We start from the raw sequence: 23,607 nt of genomic DNA on the forward strand, positions 1-23,607 counted from the left end.
TATACCTATGTCTCTAGTTATAGTCTGTAAGTACCGTTATGTGCAATTGATTGTCATGATTGTCTATGCTATTTAAGCCCCACGGACACCAGAGGCTTTACTCCCCTGACAAAGTCACGTGTTGACGAAATGCGTAGGGACCAGGATGGTATAGACGTATTACGTCATCACGCTTGTGAGCGCCTGCGAGCAGTCTGTATCGAGACACCTCTGCTACACCTTTGCTACACAGTAGCTCATCCAACCATTGGAATACGGGTTGTATTGGATTCCTGGACACTGTTCTGTTACAAACAGTCTGGAGGTCTGAAAGTTCAATGTGGATCCCCTGCAGATGAGTACGATTTGCCAGACATTTCTCTCTAAATGCGCATAATATAGCTCACTGTGTGAGTGGGCTACCTCATTATTTTTTTATTCTGGCAATAAATGTTTTACAGAGTTATACTATGTTGCACACGCTTCTCTTTTTCTTTTCTCAATAGATTCATGTGAATGCAGGTTATCTTCTATGAAGCTGCGGTTCTTCCAAAGTCAACTCATATCCTTTTTATATCTATGTTGGCCATTAACATTGTTTCATTCATGGACATTTGTTTGCCGATACTGTACATATTATGTTTATCTTTCTAAAATGTATATATATTAATTGAGTAGACACTCTCTTGTTTATATATGTAACATTGGCAATTTATATTCCCTCTAGTATATATATTATTTCAACTATAGATACCATTTTATTCTTGTGCTGGATGTCTAGTTAGCGCCGAGTTTCTTTGTGTGTGTATATGTGTGTGTGTGTGTGTATGTATATATGTGTGTGTGTGTTTGTGTATATATATATATATACAGCTGTGTGCTGTGTCTTAATACTACTGTTTATGTGTGCATATGGGATAAGCGTCAGAGGATCAACAGTTTACAGTGTGCCAACTGCCCTTGAAACTCATATATATATATATATATATATATATACAGTGTTCGACAAACCTATACATTTGCTCGCCCAGGGCGAGTGGATTTAACATCGTGGCGAGGTCCTATTGGCCCAAGCAGCACACGTTTGGTACTAGGTGGCGAGTAGATTTTTTTGTGTGGCGAGTAGATTTTTTGGTGATTTGTCGACCACTGTGTGTATATATATATATATATATATATATATATATGTGTGTGTATGTGTGTGTGTGTACATATATATATATGTGTATAGACCATACGATACCGGTTGCAACACGACATCAAGGGACAGCACGCAGGTAAGTAAATCAAAAATGTTCTATATTTGATAGAAGACACAAAAACCGACGTTTCGGTCCCCCAGTGGGACCTTTCTCAAGGTGGTGCGGTAAACTTATTTACTTGCATATGGTGTGCCGGCTGTGCATTGGATTCTATATATGTGTATATATATATATCCCTTGAAGAAGTCACTCACGTGACGAAACGCGTCAGACGTCGTGACGTATGACGCACTGACGTCATCGGCTGATCAGGAAATCGTGTGGAGGAACCTGTAGCAGCTGTGTGAGGGTTTGGAGTTGAATGCTGCCGATTTTACTGAGAGGAGAGAGGGCAAGTGTGCAGCACTGACGGCTTGTGCTGTTACACAGGAGGCACAGAGAGAAGGCGCAGTTCCTAGTCATACCTGGACTGGATACCACAGCTTCCTGTGAGTGCTGGTCATCTCCAGGCTGCTTCCATCTACACTGCTATGGAGAGAACCACCCCCCATCCTCTCAAGTGGATAAGTATCGGCTCCTACACCCACTCCATTGCACACCATTGCAATGTATTCTGGCTGCAGTTTCTCTCCCTGATTCCTGGAGGCCAAACAGATTGTCTCCCACGATTGTTTTTTACACATTGAAGTGAGTGCATGTCCTGGCGGCCTCTCTTGTTGTTTTTTAATCAATTTGATTTTTATACAGTATTATGCTATGGAGCTGGCGCTTCTTCTCTTTTTTCCTATATGTGTGTGTGTGTGTGTGTGTGTGTGTGTGTGTGTGTGTGTGTGTGTGTGTGTGCGTATATATATGTGTATATATATATATGTGCGTAAAGAAACCTCCACCGTTAGCATATAGCCAATAAAGAATATCCCTTGTGAACACATTCACATGTCTTAGACAGGTCTGCAACCCTGCCTTTCACAATTATCATCTAGTATACAATGCTTCCCCTGCAGCAAGGGATTCTGAGAAATGCAGGTCCCATGCTGTGCTTAAAAGCCGTGTTAACAGCGAGCATTTGCTTATAAGGGTTCCATGAAAAATGGATTTCAGGCAAAACGTGACACGTGTGTCCATTTGCATGTCATTTCCCAGAATCCCTTGCTGCAGCAGAAGCACTGTATGCTAGGTGATAATGGTGAAAGGCAGTGTTGCAAACTTAAGACATGAATGTGCTCACAAGTGATAATATATGTGTAGCCCCGGTATCCCTCAGGGGATTGTCACATGCCGCAGCTTAGCCAATAGGGCAGCTGCAATTAGATAGAAGTGTAGCAGCTTCAGAGGCTGCAGTTTACATGATGCTAGGCAACCAATGAAGCTGTGAGGTGACAGTTAAGACAGTTTTGAAGAGTGACAGTTTTGAGCTGGAGCAGGTTAAGGGAGATTGTAGGTGCAGTAGCCCCTGCATAAGGCCAGTTTACCACCCCCCCCCCAACAGGCCCCAGATAGTTCCACCATTACCCCCAGACTGTGGCTGCTTTAGGGACAGGCCGTAGATAGGTATCCTGCCCCTTTAGCTATTTGCTGAGATCAGGGAACAGCTCATCTGCTGTGCAGCCCTTATCATTGTGTCTTGGATCAGACACACCACTCAGGATAGGGACTGTCCTCACGGAGGATCACGCCACGCTGTGACTGCGGACTGGGGATGGACCAGCCTGCGGTATAGACAGTATGGTGATATTATCCACGCCAGAATTCACCCCACGCGTAGGCAGACGATATGTTGGATCAGACGGATCCCTTTCTGTTATTCTGCGATACCTGGGTGCAGGAACCCCGGGCAGGAACCTAATACAGTGCACTGACATTACAAGGATAACGCTATCTCAAACACTTTGGGTGGACTCAGACATAGGGAAAGGGACATCCGGGAATTGGTGCCTGGCACCCAAGGTACATTGGAGACATTCATATTTGTATCCAGTGGGGTGGATTTATATTTATGTGTCTATATTACTGTGTACCAAGGTTATATTTTGTAGTAAAGGTTGCTAGCATATATAGTGTGTGTGTGCATTATTATTATTATTGTTCCTGTAAGAGGACCATCCCTTACCGGTGGAGGCGCTGTAAACCAAGAATCAGGTATACCCCAGGGTCCCAGCGGTGGAGGTTCAGGCCTTCTGTGTGCCTATCAGGTAAAGCACTACACACGGTAACACTGTGATTTCTGTAAATGTTCCCTATCTGTGATTGGGGGGGGGGGGAGAAAGTGTGTTACATATATAATATGTAGCCCTGGTCCCCTTGGGCTCCCAGAGACCCCCCCTCCTTGCCTTGAGTGTGGTTGTGAGTGCCGCCGGAGTCAGCGATGGACCCACCGGCTGTCCGCAAAGGTGGGGGCCAGAGCAGATAGCGCTCGGGAGGCTCCGAGGCGTATCTGGGTGGCGGGGGCCGACATTTTAAGTTGCGCAAGCATGCGCAGAAGGCAGGCAGCCAAGTAAGGGCTTTGCGCATGAGTGCCAGAGATAGCGGCGGTCATCACAGGTTCGCGAGGGCAGAGCTCACGGCGGCCATTACATTGTTGCGCATGCGCAGTTGCGATCGCGCACGCGGCCCCAATAGAAAAGAGGTCTGCCAAGGACTACAAGCCCCAGGATGCATAGGGGCATGCCAATCACCTGACCCACAGCAGCCAATCGAGTGGCAGAGCTTCCCCTGCAGAGAGATACGTTGTTGCGCGCTGCAGGAAGGACAAGTCTGTCAGAGCTGGGAGCAGGTTAGAGAAGGGTGTGTGCAGGGAGCAGTAGCCCCTGGCACTAGGCCTAGTTACCCCCCTAGGCCCCAGTTAGGCCCTGAGCCATACCATAGATTGTGATTGCTACAGGGACAGGCCCTAGGTAGGGACTCTGCTCCTTTAGTTATTTGCTGAGTTCAGGGACACCATGCATCTGCTGTGCAGTTCTGCTTATCGTGTCTGGACGGAGACCATCGCTCAAGATAGAGACTATCTTCCTGGTGGGATTGTCTGGCGGGACGCCACCCCACGCGTCAAGTGTGGAAGCTTCGTGGATCACGCTTTTGGATCCATCAGCCAAGTACAGCATCTGCACGCCCGGGTGTGGACACACCTGGCAGGTACCATCAAGTCACCAAGTGCACCAACTACACACCTCATATTAGTGGGCAGCGCTGTTCCACACTTGGGTGGGGTTGTGGGACTTTTGAGACACTTGGGTGGATGGTGGTTGGGTTGAGGTCTTGTGAGGCCGGTTACAGGGTGACACTGTTGTGTTGCTGTGATGTTATATTTTGTATTGTGATGTTATGATTGAGTTGCATATAGTAAACAGTTTTTATCCATACCCTGGTGTAAGTACTTACTGTATGTGGTTCCTGTGTAAGGGGTTGTTCTACACACTAGAATCCCCACACAGGTGGAGGCGCTGTAAGCAGTACGTTCCAGAATACACCCCAGGTTCCCAGTGGCGGAGGTTGAGGCCTCCTGTGAGCCTATCAGGTATTGCACCACACCTGGTAACATATGTAGATTTCCCCACATGGTGCCTATCTGCGATTGGGGGGGGGGGAGAATATGTGTTACAAATATATATATTTGTTTCCGTACTGTTGATTTCACTTCTATTTTTACATTCACTGTGGAACAGTGCACTTTCTTTTTCTTGATATATACTGTATATCAGCAGCAGCAGCCCTCGTCGATCCTCTGCTTGATGAAAACCTGCCAAATGATCTTTCAGGTTCTGCGTTTACAAGCCTCTCTTTTCTATGTGACTCCAACAGATTTTCTGATTTCATCTTCCCATCTTACTTTTGGTCATCATCTTGGTCTCTTAATCTCTCTTTGAATCCAGACAAGTAGCATATTTGATAATTTCTTCTCGCGATATATATATTCAGGGATTGTTAGATGCTTTTTATCAATGTATGATATACTTTCAGAACATTTAATAAAAGGTGTACTGTGCAATTTGAATTTAAAATCTGGTCTCCTCTGTGCATGAAGGTCCTGAATCTCATTTCTAAGCATCACTTTCCCACCCAGCATGGACTGTGCTAATAGACAAATTGCAGTACACTACATAGCCTGTGGTTTCTATGTGGTAGACTACTGCTTAGTAAATATGGCCCACTATGTACCTATTGTGTCATGATAAAAATATAATGTATTTTATGTGAAACGTTGAGCAGGAGTTCAAATAAATGCAATAGATGCATTTTCTATGTTCATAATTCCTCCAAAACTAACCTGCACTACATGTAAATATTTATAAAAATGTAAATTTTACAAACAGTAACATTTAAGGTAGATCAAATTAAGAATTAACACATAACCATAATCAATTTTTTTATTGATCACGATATAAACATAGAAGTCATTGATGTTTAGCTAGGGTTATTGCCTTTTTAAAAGGCATAATAACATTAAATATTTAACAAAGCTCCACTGAACACTTTTTCCCATTATTGCGTACACTTAGTATTTATCTCTATCCTACTGAGAGAGCTGGTGCCCCTAGCATGTTAAATAAACCATCTCAAACTACACAAAATGAAACTGCGATTGATTTTCAGGAATGTTGTGATATTTAGACCTTGAGACGGCGAGTCATGTGGTTTGAAAATGGCGCCATTATGTAACAGCTCTTTCCAGACTTAAGCTCTCGGAAGTTGCAGAGAGGAAGAGAGACAAAAAAAAAGTGAGTTAAGATGAGACAAGAAGGGAAGAAGCGCACGCCTCAGAGCATAATTCTGTTTTAATAAATATACTGTATATGAGAGATAAAATCACCCCACTCCATTTTCTAAATTAGAAAATGTGCTAAAAGAAGAGATGAAACATTGGTGGGATATCCCGAGGCATCTAATAATTTTAAAACCGCTTACTTTTAAAGCTGCAGAACAGGCTGCTTTGTGTTTTTTATTTATTTTTTAATAGTTTTTTTTTTATTATTACAAGATGGAAGCAGAGGGTCTCTGACGTTGAACCCCATCCATTACAGCTCCAAAGACCCTCTGCTTCCACAGATACTTATGCTCCTTGAGAAAGCGCCAGTGACGGCGTGAAACGCGTGGGAGGAGGAGCTTGTTCTATATGTGGATGTAACACATTTTTATGTAGCTTAATAAAGTTGCTTTTATCCTATACCATTTTTTGGCCGGTGAGTTCTTAGTCTGTTCACGGATTTCGACGTCACACCGATTCCCCCTTCCTGCACAGATATTTACCTCCATTGCTATTGCTGGTATCCCTGTGAAGTTTAAAATGTCCCGGTCACGCGGGCCAAAAGGAAGCTGTAACAGATGACGTAACAGATGACGTAACAGCTTTCTATTGGCCCACATAAGGCCGTGGTCATCGTAAAAAAATAGCTTGCTGAGCCAGCACACCTGCATCTTGTATGTGTGTGGCTTTAGCGGGCTCGTGCGGGGGCGTGCTGAATTGCAGCTGACATATTAAATGAAGTTTTCGTGCTTTCCGGAGCGGAGGGCCGGTCACGTGACTGCAAACATCCAATGGGAACGAGGGACTAGCCTCGCCTCCGCCTTCGCCCCGCCTCCGCCCCCAAAGCGCGCTCACTGCCTCACCTGCCTGGATGCAAAAAAAGCACCAGCTTGAGCAGGCGAGGCTGAGGAGGAGCACGGCTCAGCGCGGGCCAAGGCACCATGCCCGTGGCCTAATGCGGGACATTTAAAGATGCCATTATGTTAGGCACACAGTTTCTCTGATTGCAGAGATCCCGGCACTCCTACGGAGGAAAGCATCTCTGGAAGCAGGGGGTCCACAGAGCTGAAATTAACACGGTTCTAAGTTTAGACCTGAAAACAATTCTGTTCTGCTCCAGAGACCCCCTGCTCATCTATACTAGTAATAACCTTTGTAATTAGTTATTTTTATTTCGGGTGAGATTTGCGCTGGTAGAGCTCTCTCTCTCTCTCAACTCGCCGGGTGAGCCCTTTTCGGAGGGCAGATCATCTCGTCGCCAGCTACTTGCCATGTTTGCAAATGTTGCTATCACTGGTATTTGGGGATTTCTGCACACCGTGATAACAACCCTGTCAAAAATGGCGAATTCAAAATCGTGGCGATTTTTTTCTATCGGACTTTACTGCGTGATACCCTTTAGTATACTATGAAGTCCTGTGTAGAGAGGATTACCAGGAGACGTCATTTCAAAGATATGCTTAAAAAGGATTCACATATATCATCTGGAAATACACCAGTTCTTAAAACGGAATTTTCGCTCATCTAATTTTATCATAGGTCGAACTCGATGGACATAAATCTTTTTTTTTCAACCTTATCTACTATGTAACTTTGTAATTCACAAAATGTATCTTTGTCTGAGAATACTTTCAAACTGTCTTGTAAAGACTTGATATCGCCCTCAATAGATTACAGCAGTGGTTCCCAAACTTTTTCAGTTCAAGGCTCCCCAAGGCAATCAGAATTTTTTCAAGGCTCCCCAAGGCGATCAGGATTTTTACGCGCGCCCAAAGTAAAAACAAAGGTGTATAAACATACCTAACAGTTGCAGTGCGCAGTTGGTGTCTCTCAGACACTCTCACACACTCTCTCTCTCTGACCTCACTCTCTCTCTCTCTGACCTCACTCTCTCTCTCTCTGACCTCACTCTCTCTCTGACCTCACTCTCTCTCTCTGACCTCACACTCTCTCTCTCTGACCTCACTCTCTCTCTCTCTCTCTGACCTCACTCTCTCTCTCTCTGACCTAACTCTCTCTCTCTCTGACCTCACTCTCTCTCTGACCTCACTCTCTCTCTCTGACCTCACTCTCTCTCTCTCTCTCTGACCTCACTCTCTCTCTCTCTGACCTCGCTCTCTCTCTCTCTCTGACCTCACTCTCTCTCTCTCTCTGACCTCACTCTCTCTCTGACCTCACTCTCTCTCTCTCTGACCTCGCTCTCTCTCTCTCTGACCTCACTCTCTCTCTCTCTCTGACCTCACTCTCTCTCTGACCTCACTCTCTCTCTCTCTGACCTCACTCTCTCTCTCTCTCTCTGACCTCACTCTCTCTCTCTCTCAGACACACACACACTCACTCTGTCAGACACACACACACTCACTCTGTCAGACACAGACACACACACACAGACACAGACACTCTCTCTCACAGACAGACACTCTCTCTCACAGACAGACATTCTCTCTCACAGACAGACACTCTCTCTCACAGACAGACAGACACTCTCATAGACAGACAGACATTCTCACAGGCAGACAGACATTCTCACAGACAGACAGACATTCTCACAGACAGACAGACACTCTCACAGACAGACAGATACTCTCACAGACAGAGATCCGTGCAGGCAGCTCCCTGCACACAAATAAATACACACACACACACACATACACATACACACAAATAAATACATACACACACACACAAATAAATACACACACACACAAATAAATACACACACACACACAAATAAATACATACACACACACACACACACAAATAAATACATACACACACACACAAATAAATACACACACACAAATAAATACACACACACACAAACACACACACAAATAAATACACACACACAAATAAATACACACACACACACACACAAATAAATACACACACACACAAATAAATACACACACACAAATAAATACACACACACACACACAAATAAATACACACACACACAAATAAATACACACACACACACACACACAAATAAATACACACACACACACACAAATAAATACACACACACACACACACACACACACACACACAAATAAATACACACACACACACACAGATGCAGATAAACACACACACACACACACACACACACACAGATACACACATTGGAGAGCAGAGGCAGCGACGGATGTGAGTGACTGGGGGGGGGGAGTAAATACATACACATACACACACACAAATACACACACACACACACACACACACAAATAAATACACACACACACACACACACACACACACACAAATAAACACACACACAAATAAATACACACACACACACACACCCACACACACAAATACACACACACACACACACAAATAAATACACACACACACAAATAAATACACACACACAAATAAATACACACACACACACACACAGATGCAGATACACAAACACACAGATACACACATTGTAGAGCAGTGGACAGCAGAGGCAGCGACGGATCTGAGTAACTGGGGGGTGGGGAGGGAGGAAAGGCATGCGATCCGTGCAGGCAGCTCCCTGCACACAGTCACTGGACAGGCAAATGTACTCCTCTCTCTCCCTCCCCTCCCCCCCACCTTCTCCTATCACCCGGGGCAGAAGGGGACGGGACACCGCGCAGCCACAGGAGCCAGGAGCAGGAAGCCAGACACACACACTCACCATGTGCTCTGCACAAAGCGGAAGCCCCACCCCCGGCTTCCTCTCTGCCTGCAGCCAATCCCCTGCGGCCCGGCCGGCATGAAGCAGTGATGGTGGGGAGGGATAATGGGAGTGATGGTTGGGAGGCTAATCGCGGCGCCCCTCTAGGCAAGCCACGGCGCACAGATTGGGAAACACTGGATTACAGTTTATTTTCTCTAAAACCAATTAGAAGAAGAAGAAGATTCATAAGAGAAAAGGAGCATTGACCTAAAATTATACTCCACTCTTTTCCTTTTTATTACATGATTAAAGTAGGGGTTATCCGGAACTTAACCGTGTTCATTTCAGCTATAACAGGGTTGAGCTGTGTGTTATAGCACGATCCGCTTATAACACGGTCTGAGTGTTGCTCCCATTTTTTAAAAGCATTCCTATTTTTTTTTTTTTTTAAATATCCAATACTTGAAATGTGTTTGAGCAGCAGAGCAGAATGAATGTCTCCTTGGTTTTGAAGTATTGTTCTTCACATCAGAAAGTCTGAGGCTGACAGTAATTGATATGAAATACAAAATTCAATCCGCTTGGTTTAACATATTTCCTCATAAATGCAGCTCTTTTGCAGCTTAAAAAGATTTATGTGATAACACACACACACACACACACACACACACACACACACACACACACACACACACACACACACACACACACACACACACACACACACACACACACACACACACACACACAATAAATGGGTGCTCGTTACCTGTCATTACCCAGGATACTTGCTTGCAGCTTAGCCCCCTGTATGATATGGGATAATGAGCTGAATAAAACGGGTTTGTGGACATGTGGAAGACATGCAAACACACTGCGCTTCACAATGCACAACCAGCAAACAAGCTCAAAACCGACGAGTCTACATTCTAAAGGAACAAAATAGCTGTCGTTGAGTGGAATGATTGTGCATCCTACATAAACCAGACTTAAATGTATAAACTATTTCATGTAGCAGGCCAAATATCTGCAAAGCCATGTAATAAAGTGGATAGGAAGCAAAAAGTGACTCTCCCAGTGGGTGCCCATTTGTATATGTAATGTGCTTAATATGAGGCAAAACAAGTAATTGCTATTTTCAATGTGATTCTGATGTATTGCAGTATTTGAACTATTGGGGACATTGACTTTGTTATCACGTGTACAGTGCCAGCGCATTCTAGTGCGCAGGGAGTTTATCATTGAACTATCCACACTAGAAATGTCCATTTTTTCCCAAGTGTAGCTGGGGGGAAATGCTATGGGGGTTATGCACTAAGCAGTGATAAGTGGGTTTTCTGGGTGCTATGTACAAAGCAGTGATAAGTGCTTTTAAGTGAGATAACTGCCTTTATAGCGTGATACTGCCTACTGTGAGATTCACAAAGCAGTGATAACAGTGCAGTAACCTGCTAAAAGGGCTACTTAAAAGCACTTATCACTTCTTTGTGAATCTCACAGAAGGCAGTACAGGCATACCCCGGTTTAAGGACACCCACTTTAAGTACACTCGCGAGTAAGTACATATCTTTCAATAGGCAAATGGCAGTTCACGCATGCGCCTGTCAGCATGTTCTGAACAGCAATACCGGCTCCCTGCCTGTACCGAAGCTGTGCGTACGCGGGGAGACTATAGAGCCTGTTACACATGTGTTATTTACATCAGTTATGCACGTATATGATGATTGCAGTACAGTATATGCATCGATAAGTGGGAAAAAGGTAGTGCTTCACTTTAAGTACATTTTCACTTTACATACATGCTCTGGACCCATTGGGTATGCCTGTATCACGCTATAATGGCTTTTTATCTCACTTAAAAGCACTAATCACTGCTTAGTGCATAACCCCCTATATGTTCGTCAACACTGGAAATATATGTAATTTAAAAAGGATTAGTGAAATGACTGGGTTTATAAAACCTTTGTCATTGCCACTGACAATCTTTTATAACTCACTCACGGCTTTCCTTTAGTGAGCAAAAAGGCATCATTATCACAAAGCGATAAATAATGTAAACGAAGAGAGCAAAATGCTGCTTATGTCTGCACCTAAAAAGGCTGTGCACATTTTATAATTACATTTTAGTGTATGCTTCAGAAATGTGAAGCTGTGGCTGGACTTGATGGAATGTAGTACAATAACTTCTCATTTTATTACCATACCGTTTCACTTTATCAGAGAATAAAATGAGGTACTTAAAAATAATATTGATCTTTTCAATCAGCCTTCAAAAAAAAAAGTGGAAAAAATAACCCATCCTTGTTTATCTGCACAATGTAGGAATGCACATGTTTACAGTACATGTACTGGTAGCAGTAAATGCAAAGGGGGTTGGTTATGTATAAGTCAACTGACAGCAAAACAAGGGTACGACCAGATTTATCAATGAAGACAAACTCCACGGTTTATAATGGGATTTTATTCTTTTTTTTATTACTTAAGTTTTTATTCATTATTCTTTGGTTTTATTGGTCCCACTTTTTTTCAAATCCCTGAAAAAGAACATGTTGGATGTTGTAATAATTATGAGATTCCCTATGTATATGTAGTTTACTAGAGCTCCTTGATCATAGAGAGAACGGAATTCAGAGCAGCACAAAATCTGCAGACTTTTGCAATGAATGAATTAAATGTTTATGTTCCAAGCCCAACAGCAATGAGTAGTGGGAGATGATGTTAGATGGTATCAGGGAAAGCCAATCAAGTAAATCAGCTCTAATTACTTGGGATGTCCTCAATGTTTTCTGGCCCTCTTCGTGTTGTCATACTAAGTTTTGGCCTATGTTTAGCATGCTTATTTTCAGCAATGTTAGTTAGGAACACACAATGCTGCTTTAGCTCCATTCAAATAGTCATACAACTTGGGAGCTACTATACATGTCACTATTGAATACATTAAAAGTGAATGATTATAATACAAGGGGACAATATGCTTATTTAAAAGGTTTGATTGTGCTACAAAGCCACGATCACTCAGAAAATACCAACATTATCTCTAGACTGTTTGCTGAAAATGCATGTGTCTGTTTACTCAAATGCCTATCTTTACAGTACAGTAGTAACATTATCTGTACCAATTTGACCCTATTAGTCCTACTAAGTCCTACAGAGCATCCTGTAGCATACACAGCACCCAAAGCACAAAAGTGGTTACATGTGCTTGGTGTTATTGCTAACGAAACAGATTGCAGGAAATCTTGCAGACATCAACATATTATTCATCTGAGGAGATAGGGAAGCAAAGTGAACATAGAGCAAAAACCCATTATATTTCCGTTTAAAGGAAGTAAAAACACATTCTGTAGATCAATACAATCATACCTAAAAATAACATGTCTGTGATAGGCACCAACAACTGCGAACTAGCTCAGATTGAATAGTGCACACGGATACTAACATCTGTAAGCTAACAATGGGAAGGACTTGGGAAACACCTGGTGCTTGTTTAAAATATCCATCGCCGTGTGTGCAGCGGCTCCTCTACCAGCTAGTTTCTAGTTGCGCTATTTGCTATGTGGATATCCCATGTTATTTTTTTTCTTCTCTACTTTATCAAATACCTTTAATTCCAATGTCCAGAGAAACTTTAGGCGGTCTGGAATACTAGAGCAGTGTACATACACTGAAATATTTTGACACTGCAATATTGTTTCACCAAGATCTCACTACACCCACACAACCCGGCATGCAATGTACTTTGCTGATGACAGATTTTGTTCCAATCACTTAACAGCTGATAATCCTTCAATCTCCTGTTCTTCCACATCCAAGGAAAATACAAGGGCACTCTGTGGAAATAAATGTTGCCACCAACGCAATGTTTCTTTTTTTTCATACCAGGGTGGCTTTTCTGCAGTTTCCCTCTGTTTACTGAAACTATCCATAAAGCTAACTGCTTGAAGTCTTACTGCTGACTGTGGGAAAAGGTGGAGCCTGCTAATGGGGAGGGGGTAAGACGACCACTTGCAGACAGGAAGGCAGAAAATGTTCTTGACGAAACATCTGAAAGGGATACAGTATGCAATAAAATGACCTTTCATTTTATGTTTACTGCTTGCGTAAAAATATGAACGCCGGGCCAGGTACTATACAAGTATAAGGATGTTTTAAAAAATGGAAGCTTGAATGATTAATGGAAACTACTTATCTAAAGACATTTACCCCCTCAGACATTTCAACTTGTGATGAGACGAGTGTACAAAGCCTGTTAAATCTTCCAACGTTGAGATTAAAATCATTGCGAGAGACCTCAAGGAGGCTTAAAAAAGCGTCAAGTGTGCAAGAGGGGTTTAGGAGTTAAGCTGCACTAAAATGTGGTGCACACTTATTTATAGTAGTGAGACACTCAGAAATTGTGAATTCACAAAGTGATAAATGACTATCTTCAAGTGGATCATCATTATGATAATAGCTGATGGCTACGCATCTCATCATTTGATAACACTGGTATGTTGCTCGACTGCAGGAATTAAATGTAAACTGATGAACTGACAACAATGTAGGTGAAAGCTTCGAAGCTCTCATTCCAAGATATTCACCTATCCCAGCTTTCTTCTCTCTATCCTAATTCAAGTCTGACTTAAATAGCATGATCAGCATGAAGCTTATCTACAATTCTTTTTAGTGGTTTCTGGGATCTTTAGATTACATATTTTACAATGCTATTTTATAATGTCCTAGTTTGCAGAAAATTCCAAGTTGCAATGGACATATACAGGCACAGAAAACTACTGCCAATTTAAGGGACAATATGGAACATCTGAGCCAGTGATATTGTGCTCCTGAAACTTCATGCATTCATTATACCCGTACTGTATAACAATAAAATATGTGACTGTAACTTCTTCGGTGCAGGTACTACTTTCCTTAATGTTATTCATTTTCCTAATGTTACATTTATGTCTGAAGCACATATTCCCATTATGTGTTTATTATGATGTCACATATATTACTGCTGTGAAGCTCTACCTATAGAGAGAGAGAGAGAGAGAGAGAGAGAGAGAGAGAGAGAGAGAGAGAGAGAGATTTACATAGTAGATGAGGTTGAAAAAAGACATACGTCTATCAAGTTCAACCTATGCTAAATTTAGACAACAGATACTTTATCCTATATCTATACTTCCTTATTGATCCAGAGGAAGGCAAATAAAAACCCCCAGTGTAATTTCATCCAATGATATCTCATAAGGGGAAAAATAAATTCCTTCCTGACTTCAAGAATTGGCAATCGGATTACTCCCTGGATCAACTTTCTTCCCATGTTTACTTAACTGGTATATCCCTGTAAACCTTTCCTTTCTAAAAAGATGTCCAACCTTTTTTTTGAACAAATTTATTGTATCTGCCATCAACCTCCATGGGTAATGAATTCCACATTTTAACTGCCCTTACTGTAAACAATCATTTCCTTTGTTGCTGGTGAAATCTCCTTTCTTCCAACCTAAAGGGACGCCCCTGAGTCGTTGGGACGAATAGTTCTTTTGAAAGCTCCTTGTACTGTCCCCGAATAAATTTGTGTACAGTTATCATATCCCCTCTTGGACACCCCTTTTTAAATGTAAATAAATCTAATTTAGCTAGCCTCTCCTCATAAGTTAGATTATCCAACCCCTTTAATAATTTGGAGGCTCTTCTCTGCACTCTCTCTTGTTCTATAATGTATTTTCTAAGGAGTGGTGCCCAAAAGGGTGTGGTCTTACTAATGCTTTGTAAAGGGGCATGATTATGTTTACTTCCCTTCTATCCATTGCCCGTTTAATGCAAGATAAGATCTTGTTTGTCTTTGCAGCTACTGCATGACTTTGGGCACTATTGCTAAGCCTGCTGTGTACAAGCACTCCTAAATCCTTCTCCATCAAGGATTCCCCCAATTTATCCCCATTTAATTTGTAAGTCGCCTATTTATTCTTGCTTCCCAAATGCATAACTTTACATTTATCTGTATTAAACCTCATCTGCATTTACCTGCCTAAGTTTCCAGTCTCTCCAAGTCCTTCTTGAGAGAAATTACATCCTGCTCTGATTCTATTACCTTACACAATTTAGTATCATCAGCAAAGATGGAGACTTTGCTCTCTATCCCAACCTCAAGGTCATTAATAAACAAGTTAAAAAGCAGGGGTCCCAGTACCGATCCCTGAGGTACTCCACTCACAACTTTAGCCCAACCTGAAAAAGTTCAAGTTATGACAACCCTCTGTTGTCTGTCCTTTAACCAGTTTTCAATCAGGTGCGTATATTATTACTGAGTCCAATTTGCTTTATTTTGTACACCAACCTTGTGTGGAACCGTATCAAAAGCCTTTGCAAAAATCTAAGTAGACCACATCAACTGCATTACCCTGGTCTACATTCCTACTTACCTCCTCAAAGAAACAAATAAGGTTAGTTTGGCATGATCTATCCTTCATAAATTCATGCTGAAATCATTCGTGACGGAAGTGACATCACTCCTGGCAGAAGAGGCCATCAGTGTTGCCAGCTTCCACCAGGAGGAGTCACCGCTGGACACACACACAACACCCACCCCCTGCTCTGGTCCGGTAACAGGGAGGGAGGGGGGGGTTGAGCGTGCCGCATCCCCCGCAGCACAGCGTCCCCCGCAGCCCTCCCCCCAGTGAGCTGCCGAGCACCCCCATCACCACCCCAGTCAGCCGCCGAACACCCCTGTGTCCCCGTACCCCTGCCGAGCAGGACACCGTTCCGCCGGTGGAGTGAGTGGGGGCTGCTCCGGGGCACTCAGACAGACCCCCCCTCCCCATACCTCTGCCACAGGGGGGGGGGGAGGAGGTGGGGGGCTGCTCAGGCAGAAGCCACCAGCACACACAGCCATGCCTGCAGCTCTGCTGGGGGGTGGAGGGGGGTGAAGAGAGTCAGGAGAGAGGGGGGGCAAGACCGAGAGAATAACACACACACACACACACTGGTATTATAAATATAGAAGTGCAAATAGCTAAAACACGTGTTCTAAGTCAAACTTGATTGCGTTTGGCACTGAAATTGTGTTTTGATTTTTAATTAAAAACATCACCATTACAAATACAATTTCTGTGGCAAAACAGTTAAAACAGACAAAGAAGTTTCACTTAAAATGCGCGTGCTCAGCAAACACACACTTTTGTTGTTATTAAGGTACTTCAAGAAATTTTTAGGGTTGATCTTACTTTCTATTGCAATCCTTTTTTCATTATCCATTTTTGCTAATTTGATTGTCCATTTGTAACTTTTGTTACATTCCTTATAATTCTGATACGATGCCTCCGTCCCTTCTGATTTAAAGAATCTAAACACCTGCCTCTTCTTATCCATTTCCTCCCCTACCTGTTTATTTAGCCACATTGGTTTAAACTTATTTATTTTATAGTTATTACCCAAGGGTATACACTGATAAGTGTGCTTTTCTAAGAATGTTTTAAAGACTGACCATTTATCCTCTACATTTTCTCTGCAAAAGCATCATCCCAATATATTCCTTGTAAATTAATCCTCAGTTTTTTTTAAATCTGCCTTTCTACAGTTTTAGGTCTTTGTTGAACCCAAGCCATCTGTTTTTTGATAATTTATTTCAAATGAGACCATGCTATGATCACTGTTACCCAAATGTTCCAGGACTTGAATATTTGCTATTATTTCTACATTGTTTGATATTACCAAATCCAGTACTGTCCCTCTCATGGTTGGTTCCTCAATAATTTGGGATATAATTGTCTTTAAGCACCCCTAAAAACTTGTTTCCTTTTGTTGTAATGCTAATCTCATTGCCCCAGTCTATGTCTGGATAATTAAAATCCCCCATTATGCAAACATGTCCTAGTTTTGATGTCTTCTCCATTTACAAAAGTATTTTAGCTTCCTCAATCTCACAGATATTTGATGGTTTATAACATATCCCTACAAACATTTTCTTTATACTTTTACCCCACTGCTAATTTCTATCCACAAGGATATATATAATACATGTAGACCCCCAGGGTGCTATATATATATATAGCACCCTGGGGGTCTACATGCATATATTGAATATATATATATATATTGAATATATATATATAGCACCCTGGGGGTCTACATGTATTATTAGTTGGTTACTGGGGCTGTTACAAACCAAATAATGCTTGGGGTGCTCTTATCTGCTACAGCACTTCAACAAAACACAACTCTCAGCTGAACAGTGCAAATATTACAACTTTCCAACAACAAATAAATGCATATTTTGCTGCGAACTAACCAGGGCATAACTAAGACCAATCTGGATAGACAAATGTATCCCCCTAGTCCAGGCCTGGCATAATGCCATGCTCTAAAGTGATACCCACAATTGCTCTAGTAGTCTGTTACCAGTAAGAAAAGTAGTCATTTTACAATGACCTGATGTTAACCACCTCAGTGACAGAGGAGGTTCCGTCTCATTTCTTTGCCAAGTATTGCAGGCACCTATGCTAGTGAAGGGGTAAAGCCATCGCACTGGTTATTTGTATATAGAAAGTGACGCTAATGATGCCAAAGTAACAATGGTTCGTAATCCCCAAAACCCTTCGGACTCCAGCTTTGGCTACCATTTCCTGTAGTTGAATAAGCTGCGTGGTGCGCAGAGACCAGGCTTGGGTTGGGGGCTCGGACACTTCTGGCCGGGCTCTTGGTCACATCACTTTATTTCTATGTCGCTCTGTAAATTAAACTGTAATGGGGTCATATTACTGCAGCAATATAGTTTGGTTAAAATGTTTACAAAAATGCCCTTATGATAACAATGAGCAAATGAAGATTACACCTGTTTTTAACAGTGTGTGTATCTGTTATTTTATATAAATATATAAAATAATAAGTGTTTACTTTACAGAGCCACTGATATGCTGCTTTATAATCAGCACCTTCTCGGCTGGTGGATTCGATCAAACATTATAGTATCTACCAAATGAACAGCATACTGAAGATGTACTGCTTCATCCCTTGTATGTTTCCCAACCATGGCTAGTGGAGCATTATTATACCCTTAATTAACTCATCCTTCATCAGGACGGCATGTGTAAACATCCTGCTTTAATTATCTAAAATAGTGGAACCCACACTGTAATGGGATTAGACTTTATAAAGTAGATGGAAACCTTTCCCATCAATAGCCAATGTCTTTTTAAGCTCTCTCTGTGCCTTAGTACATTTTATAGTAGGTGAAAATGACCCAATAGGAAAAATGTACATCCCACTACAGTCTCTGTTTTTGGAATATAACGAGGTTACACAGCATTGGAAGAGGTTGGAATTGGTACTGGCTTAATACAGCAAGTGGAACCAGCTCACCATCTAAAAACTGATACGGGTAACTGAGTTCATCCCAGTCTACATGTGTATCTGACCAATGCCTCTGCACAACAACAAAAACTATGTGTTTTATTTGGAATGCTGTAGAACTGTGAAACGTATTATCAAAGAAAAAAAGAGATGAGTTTAAGCACAAGCATGGAAGAGTTTAAGCACAAGCATGGAAGAGGTAAAATCACACGAAGACTGGCTGCAAACATCCAGGCAACCTGCAAACCAGGCACCTTGCTACACAGGATATTGCTACAAGTACACTACAGATGTTAATTCATTATGTCTAACACATGTTAAAATAAAACGGCTCATAACTAAATGAGTAAAGTGTTGCTATCGTTAACCCCCTTCACTGCTAGCTGTAACTACAGTGCCGGAAATTAAAGCACTAGAAAACGATTTATTGCATGTGAATACTAGACTGGAACTGAAGTGATGTGTCTAGTTTATTCCTTCCTGGAAGCCCTACATTGCTAATACAGTAGGTCACCATATTAAAACAAACTACAAATCTGTTCATTTCGTTTACATTTAAACTGTGATATGATGGTTTGCGCTATTCCAAATGATTTAATACAGAAATAACCTATAGAACATAACAGCATGCAATATACACACACACAAATATATATATATATATATATATATATATATATATATATATATATATATATATATATATACACACACACACAAATAATCAAATCATCCAATCTGTCATGCTTAGAAATGCCCCAATGTTTATTAAAAATATCCTTATTTACACACCTTTATCTTTGTCGTTTGAGAAGAAACATGATTTTGTCAATTAACTGTTTTCCTCTAACACATTAAAAGTGGAACATTTTGAATGAAAATAGAAATACAAATAGAACGTATCTATCCGTTGCTCTTATGCCATCACACTTTCTTCCAACACTTTTGCACTTTTTTTTTTTAAGTAAACCAGTTTTCTAATAGAGAAGAATGTTTTATTTTACAACAACATTACATCACACACACTATTATATATATATATATATATATATATATATATATATATATATATATATATATATATATATCACACAAAACAGCAACTACAAAACCTACTGCTGAATATTCTGTACCATTCTAAAGAAATATAATTGTATGCACATCTGAGAACATTCACCATCACACTGTGAAATATTAATGTTCTTGGGATCTGTGCTAATCATCCCTGTGCAACTTGTCCGGATGAATTTATTCATTTTATTCCACTGACTCATGTCATGATATTTTAAATTCCGTCATTTTAAGAATGGGCAAGTATACAATAAAACACATTTTAGTTAATGGACACTTACAGCACTTTAGATATGAAAGCATTCAAAATATCAGTTAAAAAAAGACCAATAACTGGTTATAACAAGACTTCAAGGACTTGTATCAGGCACTTTCATATGCAGCTTTAAGCAAAGGTAGATGATGAGTTGAGATGAACAAGAGTGGTACTGGAAAAGTATTAAAATTAACCAGTCCTATCTGCAATTGACATGCAGAATGTAACACTCAATGCTGTATAATATTCATCAATTAAAAGCGACACATTTTGTCTTTTGTTTTTAAATAAAATGATGAACCTAGGTTTGGCTAAATGTAATCTTTAAAATGAAGAAGTGTAATGAAAAATTACACTATTGAGGGTAAGAAAAGTTGCTAAAATAAAGTAGCCACTTGTAAATGTAAATTCTAGATTGAATGTACACAGTGAGCTGAACATTATAGGGTCTGTAACTATTAAAGACTAATGCATCTTAATTGTAATTAAATTAAAGCAATATTTAGGGTAACTAAACCCTGAGCACTAAGGAAATCATGGATAGTTGAACTAACAATTTAAAGGGTGACAAATTGGTTTTGGTGACACAAACTCAGGTCTAGAAGTAAAAAAGTGACAGTGTAAATGACATTTTCTTTATCTATTTACTGATGCTACATTTAGATTTTTATGGCAGCTAAATTCAAGCTTTTAAATTGAAAATAAAATGGAAACAAAAGATTGTACTTTATAAATATGTCCATTTGTGTCTTAATTATTTTGTCTTGCCCCAATAAGATACATACATAGGTCATTAATGACAGTGATTTGAGGCTGAAATGATTTGATCCTGCCTTAGTAAATCTTGTACTGTGGATTTTTCGCTGGCATGATAACATATGGCAATCATCCAACATCCTACGCTTTCCACTGATATCAAGAAAGCAGCAAAAAGGGAAAAAAAGCAGTCAACAGAATGAATAAGAAAAAAGGGGGGGGTACACTTACCAGCAAGAAGACATATTGGGAGAAGTAATCTGAAGACGAGCCCACACAGTACTTCTGATGCCATCACTTCAAGGGCTTCTGAAAAAGCTCAACTCGGGATGAAAACAAAGCAAAAAGCAATATACGCCTGTTATTAAAATCCCATAACCTCTATGTCCTCCCAAGGACAGAGCTAACACCGCTCAGCATCGTTTTGGACCAAGCTGTGGCCGATTTGTCACCAGCCTCCTGTCATCTCCAGGGCAGCCTATGCATTAAATCCCGAGCATTGCAGGGTCCCAGGCGCTGAGCCCCTCTAGCCTGGAGCGCTCGGGGCAGGTTCTATTGCATTGGTCAATGAATGGAGTAATCATGTTCTCCCATAACAAAAAAGAAAAGGAAATGGAAAACTGGGTGAAATTTAAACAGTCTGATTTGTTTAACGAGATTGTGTCTAATGTATAGATATTGTTTTTCTTAGATCCTGGATCAGATAAGGTTTTGAGATCCAAGAAACGGTGTAGGCTTCGGGCACTCTCCTCCACCTTATCCCCAGGAGGACCCAGTGCTATGTGGCAAAATGATTAAGAGACTCATCCTAAAGGCTGCTCCTTTCTCATTGTGGTCCTGGAGGTTGAGGCTGCCCACAGGTCTCCGGTGGATGTAGCACTGTCAGTAGGTGGCTGCTGTGACACGGCGTGAGGAGCTGGGTTTTTGGTAGCATGGGAAACCTTCCTCCCCACACAGCGCTGCTTCGGCTTTGCAGCTGCTTCCCTTGGCCACACTTCACCACCTCAATGAAACTTTGCAGACCCCGCCCTGTACGGACGACCAATCGCAGGGGGAGACCGGAAGGATTTGAGCCAATCAGCAAGCGAGATGGGCATGGATAGAACTTTAGACTGGAAGTGTGGAATGAGAAGGGCTTCTTGTAGTACCATTGCAGGCTAGCAGCATGTGTCAGATTTCTTGCATAGGCACTGGTGGAAGTGCGTTAGACAAAACTGTGTACCTGGATCTGCACTCATTAATAGAGAAATACACTGATGTGTTCCCTTTGCTCCGTTTATTCTTTCCTCCACCCCCAACATTTTATTCACTTTTTTTTTTTTCATTTCCTTTGGTTACAACACAGTGTGGATAATTAACATCAGCACATGTTCCTTTCTTAACCCCCTCTCAGTCCTACTAAAACATTACTGTTACACTTTGTTAAATATTGAGGTTTCTTCTTTAATATACAATTAAAACAAATACAAAAATCAGGAGGGATTCGTCTGCAGACACACAGAACAATGAGCAACGTTTCAAGACCCCCTGACCCCTTCATCAGGCTTAATCATAATCACGTCCCATGGTCCCTGTAAGTACCTTCAGGTCTGCAATTAGCGTTTCTTCAGTCTTCCTGCACTGCCTGTTTGTGGAACGCAGAGACTCACGGAGACCAGACCTCCCATGTGTTTCAAGAATGCTGGCAGGTCTGACCAATCGATCCCTGAACACAGCATCAGTGTAATATATGCAATATAATAAACAAAATGAAACAACTGCAGTAGCCCTACTAGCAAATACAATGACTAGTATCATAATGTACCTTACAGTGGCTAATATCAGACCACAGTCAGGGAGGGGAGTTAACCCTACTCATACTCAATCTGTAGTCTTCACCTGAATACTAATGTAAATATATAGTGATCATCCCTCAAAAAAAAACCTATACTAAAAGCACAGCCCTCAACCTTCTCTATACAACTAACGTGTTGCACTACAGCACTATTGCATGCTGCAGTGTTGCCACCTATTGGTTGAATACACGAACCGCACCCTTAATTGTTTGAGCCAGTATTCCGCAGTGAATGTGTGAAATCCAAGAATGTCCATATTCATCAAGTACTATATAAAAATAGATGCTCTGGGGCACTACGGATTTGTCAAAAAAGATTATTTATTCAATCATTAAACACAACGTTTCAACCAGCTGTGTGGTATTTTTCAAGTGAAGATAGAATACCTTCACTTGAGAAAGACCACACCGTTGGTTGAAAAATTATGTTTAATGATTGAATAAATTATCTTTTTTTGACAAATCCGTAGTGCCCCGGAACATCTATTTTTATATAGTTCTTGGAGTTTTTTCAGACAGGTTCCCTCTGGACCAGGAGCACCGGTAACTGCAAGTATATTAACCTTTTCATGGTGTGCAGCAGTAAATCTCTTATGCATATTCATCAAGTAACATACAAGCACAGTATTCAATGTGATGGTACAAGGGACTATGGAAGGGTGCCACTACTTTTTTTTTATTGACAAAACTTACGTTTTTTCTTTCTACTGTATATGAAGAAACTTTTATTGTTTTCTCTCCCTCTTTCTGCTTTCTAAGTGTAGCACTGTTCCCCCCAGTGGGAGA

General features: G+C 41.3%; 1 protein-coding gene across 4 annotated transcripts in view; it reads right to left on the minus strand.

Moving 5' to 3' along the window:
• The window catches only part of PIEZO2 (piezo type mechanosensitive ion channel component 2), a 504,990-nt gene extending 482,969 nt beyond the window's left edge, over window positions 1-22,021 (minus strand). For 3 of the 4 annotated variants that reach the window (XM_075585382.1, XM_075585380.1, XM_075585379.1), the window contains exon 1: window positions 21,219-22,020. In XM_075585382.1, the coding sequence (XP_075441497.1) occupies window positions 21,219-21,282 (64 nt within the window). In that variant the 5' untranslated portion in view covers window positions 21,283-22,020. Of the gene's footprint in view, window positions 1-21,218 lie in introns of all 4 variants that reach the window. The other variant, XM_075585381.1, reaches the window with a different exon arrangement.
• Window positions 22,022-23,607: the final 1,586 nt, after the last annotated feature.

Source organism: Ascaphus truei, chromosome 2, assembly GCF_040206685.1.
Source record: "Ascaphus truei isolate aAscTru1 chromosome 2, aAscTru1.hap1, whole genome shotgun sequence".
NCBI classification, from domain to species: Eukaryota; Metazoa; Chordata; class Amphibia; order Anura; family Ascaphidae; genus Ascaphus; species Ascaphus truei.